Genomic DNA, 7,500 nt, shown 5'->3' with positions numbered 1-7,500 from the left:
GAGAGAGAGACAGAGAGAGACAGAAAGAAAGATTCGGAAAGCTCAGACCCAGCTAAACTTTGTCTTCACTATGTCATACCACCAATCACTTTATAAACACTTCATAAAAGTCTCAGTACAATTCATGATGTGATGCGGTTATTTCTAGGACCACCATACCTGGTGTGGGTGTTGCCCCCTCATATCACCCACAGGGGGTGCTGTGGACTTAGAGAGTCTTCACTGGCCGCCACTTAATGCTCCCAACAGCTGACCCTGGTCAGTTGGCTGCCGTTATTGTCCCAAACTGAATACTACTCTGTTTGGCCATGATTAAGTTATGGAGTGGTGGCATGTAATAGGATGGAAATCCATGCCACTGGGTAAATATATACACTCACAGTGGTGGGTTTGGGGCCAGCTGAGGTCAGTGTGTGTGTGTGTGTGTCTGTTTGTGTTTGTCTGTTCATATGAGTGTTTATGTGGTGTGTGTGTGTATGTGTGTGTGTGTGTGTGTGTGTGTGTGTGTGTGTGTGTGTGTGTGTGTGTGTGTGTATAGAGGTGTAGGTGTGTTTGTGTGTTTGTGTGTATGAGTGTGAGAAAGTCTGGTGTGTCATAAGAGGCTGTAGATGAGAGGGTTTTTCTTGTCCCTGCCGTTATGTGGTGTGTGTGTGTATAGAGATGTAGGTGTGTGTAGAGGTGTAGGTGTGTGTGTGTGTGTGTGTGTGTGTGTTTGTGTGTGTGTGTGTGTGTGTGTGTGTGTGTGTGTGTGTGTGTGTGTGTGTGTGTGTGTGTGTGTGAGCTCACCTGGTGGTCGTGAAGAGGCCATAGATGAGAGGGTTTTTCTTGTCCCTGCCGTGCTGGATGAAGATGTCCTCTGTGATTGAAAGAGACAACACAACACAGGAGATGAAATATTAAACGCCACTGAAACAGCCCCCGCAGGGGAGCGGAGTGCTTTTGTGTGTATGTGTGTGTGTGTGTGTCTGTGTGTGTGTGTGTGTGTGTGTGTCTGTGTCTGTGTGTATGTGTGTGTGTGTGTGTGTGTGTGTGTGTGTGTGTGTGTCTGTGTCTGTGTGTATGTGTGTGTGTGTGTGTGTGTGTGTGTGTTTCTGGGAGACAGATTGAATTTCTGTCGGCAGGTGGCCTCATCATCGAGTGGCGGGAGTGACTCTGCATGTGACTAATAGAAAACGTCTCTGAGGGAAATATGGCTGTGAGATTGTATGTATCTAATGAAGTCTCCCTTTGATATTATGGATGACTGGTAGACTGTGATAAAGTCCAGTGTCTCCATGTTGAGCCCCACTGGGCGTCTATATAATGCCTCTCCATGGCAACCTGGATTTAACCCAACCAAAGAGCACCACACTGTCTTCCTCAAGGAACTCCCCCACTGTGGTTTACATCTTCATACAAAACATGGACACACACACTCACACAGGAACAGACACACACACACACACACACAAATACACTCCCACTCCCATACAATCCCACTGACATACACACACACATACAAACAAACACACACACACACACACACACACACACACACACACACACACACACACACACACACATGCCAACATGTATGAAAGAGCCGATCTATTTAGCATATTGAAGATCAATGAGGTGACCTAAACTGATTTACACGGTGCGCCTTTCCCAACATAGACTCAGTGTTAATGTAGTGTTTATTTCTATAGGGAAGCTTCCTTTATACATTATTACAAAGACCTATATCTGTCAGGATCGCTTTTCCCCTCTACTAGTTTCAATCTCACACTAAACAGGAACATTTATTTAACACACTAAAGTGCTTAACGAGAGCACCCATGTTTGCAAAACAAGCACACCCTTTCTCTCTTCTCCCTCTCTTTTCTCCTAAACTCTCCATCTCACTCCTTCTTTCTCTTGTTCTCTCTCTCTCTCTCTCTCATGTTTGTTGTCATGCGGGGCACACCAGAGCATATCCATGTTCTCACATTCCAGGCGATCCAGCAGCTTCAAGTGTGTGATGGGATCGGCTATGGCCCATCTAAAGGCCTGATTTCATTATCGGACATGGACACACACACACACACACGCACACGCACACGCACACGCACACGCACACGCACACGCACACACACACACATACCAAACACACACACACACACACACACACACACACACACACACACACACACACACACACACACACAATGTGCACATTCACATGGGAAGATCAAAACGAAGATGTGAACATGTACATTACATTACATTACATTACATTACATTTGGCTGACGCTTTTTTAGCCAAAGCGACTAACAACATGGTAAACAGTTTAAGTTTTAGAGCAATTCTCAACAATTTTAGGACAATTTAAAAAAACATTAGAGTACAGTAAGAATAAGTGCATCAGTGAGTGCTGTTTTTAAAAGTTACGTGTCAGTTTAAGACGGCTGGTGAGTGCTAGGATCAGCAAGACTTGTTGTAAGTGTTGCTATGAGAGGAGATGTTCTCTAAAGAGCTGGGTCTTTAGGAGTATTTTGAAAATGGAGAGGGATGTCCCTGCCCTTGTAGGAACTGGCAGTGTGTTCCACCAACGAGGAACAACAGATGAGAAAAGTTTGGATTGGCCTGAGTGTACCGGTGGTAGAGCTAGACGTCGTTCGTCTGAGCAGCGCAGTGGTCTGGAGGTAGCGTATGTCTGTGTGAGGGCATTCAAGTAGGTGGGAGCAGAACCGGAGACTACTTTGTAGGCAAGCGTTAGAGCCTTGAATTTGATGCAGGCCGCCATAGGTAGCGGGGTAACATGTGCCCTTTTGGGTTGGTTGTAGACCAGGCGCGCCGCCGCGTTCTGGATCATCTGAAGTGGTTTCACTGCGCAGGCTGGGAGACCTGTCAGGAGGGCGCTGCAGTAGTGGAGTCGTGAGATGACTATTGCCTGAACCAGAAGTTGGGTAGCATCTTGAGTCAAGTAAGTCCTGATTTTCCATATGTTGTAGAGTGCGAAACGGCATGACCGGGCGACTGAGGCAACATGATCTGAGAAGTTTAGTTGGTTGTCGAGAACAACTCTTAGATTTCTTGCAGTCCTGGTAGGTGAAACAGACAGGGAGTCAAATTTGATGTTGATGTCGTGGTGTATGGTATGTTTAGCTGGGATGACCCGCAGTTCAGTCTTTGAGAGGTTCAGCTGGAGGTGGTGTGCCTTCATCCATGTAGCTATGTCTGAGAGGCAATCCGAGATCCGTGCTGAAACCAAGGGGTCATCAGGTGGAAAGGGGTCATCAGGTGGAAAGGATGTACACATACACACACATAACAGCATACAGAGGCACATGCACATACATGCAGTCATGTGTGAGGTGTGAGTATACACACACTGGCACATACATATAGGTACACACACGCACACACAAACACACACACACACACACAGGGGGTTGTGCTCTTTTTCTCTCCCTCTCTTTCTCTCTCTATCTCACTCTCACTCTCTCTATCACACACACACACACACACACACACACACACCCACACACACACACACACACACACACACACACACACACACACACACACATGCCTAACCCATTCTCTCATGGCCAGAACAGAAGGGGAGAGGCACCGTGTGCTGCTGAGCTCCAACAGTGGTGGAGGAACCACACATCAGCATAGTTGCAGCATGAGCACTAAAGTGGGGAAAACCGCAAAGAGCAGCTGAGCTGGCGACAAGATTTCCCCTCCCATAATCTCTCTAAACTCCTTCTCTCTTTCTCTCTCTTTCTCCCTCTCCTCCCCCCATCTCTCTCTCTCTCTCTCTCATTCTCGCCCTGATCGGTTTCTTTCCCTCCACACCATGCTATCATTCTGCTCCATCTCTTTTCGAGGCTTCTGTATTGTCTCTCTCTCCCCCAATCCCCCCTCTTCTCTTGTCTTTTTGTGTCTCTCTCTCCCCTTTGCTGCGTCTCTTTCTCTCAGCCTCCTGTTCTTTTTTTCTCTCCCTGGAGGACTCTCGATGTGTCCATTTCCCCCTAACAAAAGGGTCTGTTCTTCCTGACGAGAGATAGTTTTGTCTAGCCCTCACTACTTCAAACACACACACACACACACACACACACACACACACACACACACACACACACACACACACACACACACACACACACACACACACACACACACACACACGTACACCCGCATGGTGCCTGCTCCTAAAAACCTCCAATCACTCTCTCTGTCTCTTTTTCAGTCCTCCTGCAGCCCCTATGACCACTAACTTCCTACCCTCTCCTCCTCTCCTCCCTCCATATCCCTCTATCCCACATCATGAGACAGGATGAGGGTGCCATCTCACCCACAATCGTCGTAAACACACACACACACACACACACACACACACACACACACACACACACACACACACACACACACACACACACACAAACGCAGACATTGACCCTCTGTCTGAACATAGGAATATAAACAGTTATCCTCACGTCTTTGAGGATGTAAAATCCCCAGACTTTGAAAAACAACAACAAAACAGACCAAAAGTATGAGGACCTTTTTAGAAAAATGTTAATCACCCAGAAACCACTTTTATTGTCCATATTCATCACAGTGACGGACATTAACATTCAAAACTCTGATCAAACATGGATGCTGCATGGACTAGAACATGAACTGTTGATCACAACAATGTCCTGAACTTCACCCCAGACTCCACATAAGCACTTGCAGTGACACACGCGCACACACACACACACACACACACACACACACATACACACACAGACACACACACACACACACAGACACACAAATACTTACACACGCAAGCATATACACACACACAAATAACAGAGTAGTAAAATGTGAGGAATCCAGACAAACTATGTGGGGAAGTTTGAAGCGCTCGCCATCTCATCTAACATTAACAACCTCCACCGCCATCTCATCTAACGTCAACCACCACCTTCACCTCCATTAGCAGAGAACCATATCCTGGTCCATCTCAAAGCCTCACACACACACTCTCTGCTTGACCTCAGCACATCCTCTGCACTCTCTACCCTCTCTTTCTTTCTTTTTCTCTCTCTCTTTCTTTCTCTCATTCTCTCTCCATCGTTCTCTCTCCATCTTTCTCTCTCTCTCTCTCTCTCTCTCTATTCTTTCTTTCTCTCTCTCCATATATATATGCTTTGCTTTCTCTTGCTCTCTGTCATCCCTCTATCTTTCTACACCCTTTCCTCCCCTTCTATCTCTTTCTCTCTCTCTATTTCTCTATCTGTATGTCTGTCTGTCTGTAATACATTCTCTCTCTCTCTACCATTTTTTCCTTCTGCCCTCTCTCCTCTTTCTCTTTCTCTATCTATCCATCTGTACTTTCAATTGGCCATCTGTCCATCTTGCTGTCTCAAAACCCAACAAGATTTATTGGCACGACACCATCATTGCAACCTCTCACTACCTTTGCCTTGCTCTCTATCTTTCTTTCTCTCTCTCTCTCATTTCCTTTTGCTGCTCTCTATCTCTGTCTGTCTGTCTCTCTCTCCCACTCTCTCTCTCTCTCTTTCTCTCTATCTCTCCCTCTCTCTTTCTGCCTCTCTCATTCTCCTTTGCTGCTCCCTCTCTCCCTCTCTCTCTCTCTCTCTCTCTCTCTCTCTCTTTCTCTTCATCCCTCAGGGCAGCCTCTAAAGACCCTGGTTGCCCCAGGCTTTACATGCCGGTTGCTGCGGCTGGCCCACTGTTATGAAAACTGCGAGGCAAAACAGTCTCCAGATGTGGGAGATGAGAGAGACCATGCCTGAACCACTTCAAGAGGGACAGAGGCTCGTCCAGACACAGATCAGGCCATGCGTGAGGTAAGCTGGGCACAGTGACATTTCACGTGTAGACACATACGCACAGACACACACAGACACAAACACATGCACACAGACATACACAAACATACACACACAAAAACACACAGACGCACACACATATGTAAACTGCCCCTGAAAAGACAGGGCAGCTGGCCGCAGTGTGTGTGTGTGATGGTACTGAGAGCCTCTAATTGTGAAGCCGCAGCAGACTGCTTCCAGACCACGGGTCCGGTCAGAGGAGAGATGGAGTGGGTGAGAGGAGAGAGGAAGAGACATGGCTACCTCCTCTCACATAACAAAGATACACGCACATCCACACGTACACACGCATATGCATAAACAAATGCGCACACACACACACACACACACACACACACACACACACAAACACATACACAAACACACACACACACACACTCATATCCACACGTACACACTCACATGCATAAACACAAAGGGGTTGTGCTCTTTTTCTCTCCCTCTCTTTCTCTCTCTATCTCACTCTCACTCTCACTCTCACTCTCACTCTCACTCTCACTCTCACTCTCTCTCTCTCTCACACACACACACACACACACACAGAAAGTAACACACTAACATGCTGTAGAAGATTTAGTGCTCTTTTTAAACATCACACTCATCCACATCAAACAGGTTGGGTATATATACTGAGTGGAACAGTAGCTACACAACACAAATCACACAAACATACATAGACAGCCTTTCAAACTAACAGACAATATAAATCACCACACACACACACACACACACACACACACATACACACACACACACACACACACACACACACACACACACACACACACACACACACACACACACACACACACACACACACACACACACACACACACACTTCTTTTCTTCATTTGGATTGGCTCATACAATACAATAATTTACACACACACACATCCAATCCAGATGCCTCTACACAACACATGACACAATGTGACTCACAACACCCCCCCCCCCACACACACACACTAACCCATAACACTCAGACAACAACACACTCACTATAAAACAGTCAACATTACACTCACCACTGCAGAAAAGGCACACACACACACACACACACACACACACACACACACACATAGAATGGGTAAAGGGACTGACATGAACTGAAATGAGCAATCCTATTTATGCTGAGGTCTATCACAGCGGTGGCCCAAGACCCGGGGCCTGTGTGTGTGTGTGTGTGTGTGTGTTTCTGGGGGATCTGGATAGTGCTGGGTGAGTGAGAGCTCATGACTGGTGACAGCAATACATCCTCAGCCCACAGGAACCTGGACCAGCACACAGGACTCTCCGATGACAGTGGTTTGGCCCACTGAGACCAGCGCTATTAGAGTCTGTGTGTGTGTGTGTGTGTGTGTGTGTGTGTGTGTGTGTGTGTGTGTGTGTGTGTGTGTGTGTGCGTGTGTGTGTATTTGTTTGTAAATCTGAGAGTTTATGCATGTTTTTGTCTTTCTGTCCTGGTATGTGTAGCCCTACATAAATGACTGTGGTGTGTGTGTGTGTGTGTGCGTGGGGGGGGGGTGCATGTTATTTGTGTGTGTGCTTGCATGTGTCTGTACTCCAGCACACCTATGAATACCTGCCAGACCCACATCAGGGTGCTGCTGGGATATGTAGTGT

At 46.8% G+C, this 7,500-nt stretch overlaps 1 protein-coding gene across 2 annotated transcripts in view; it reads right to left on the bottom strand.

Moving 5' to 3' along the window:
• Positions 1 to 7,500, bottom strand: part of sema3h (sema domain, immunoglobulin domain (Ig), short basic domain, secreted, (semaphorin) 3H) — a 36,393-nt gene that overhangs the window by 8,169 nt on the left and 20,724 nt on the right. For both annotated transcript variants that reach the window (XM_076276673.1, XM_076276672.1), the window contains exon 9: positions 787 to 856. In XM_076276673.1, the coding sequence (XP_076132788.1) occupies positions 787 to 856 (70 nt within the window). The remainder of the gene's footprint in view (positions 1 to 786; positions 857 to 7,500) is intronic.

This window comes from Alosa pseudoharengus, unplaced genomic scaffold (genome assembly GCF_046254945.1).
Source record: "Alosa pseudoharengus isolate Yale_2024_CS ecotype anadromous, Long Island Sound unplaced genomic scaffold, YU_APseudo_1.1 YU_APseudo_1.1_scf_9, whole genome shotgun sequence".
In the NCBI taxonomy this organism is placed as follows: domain Eukaryota; kingdom Metazoa; phylum Chordata; class Actinopteri; order Clupeiformes; family Clupeidae; genus Alosa; species Alosa pseudoharengus.
Note: the sequence above shows the minus strand (reverse complement) of the source record. Positions and strands in the feature narration are given on the sequence as shown.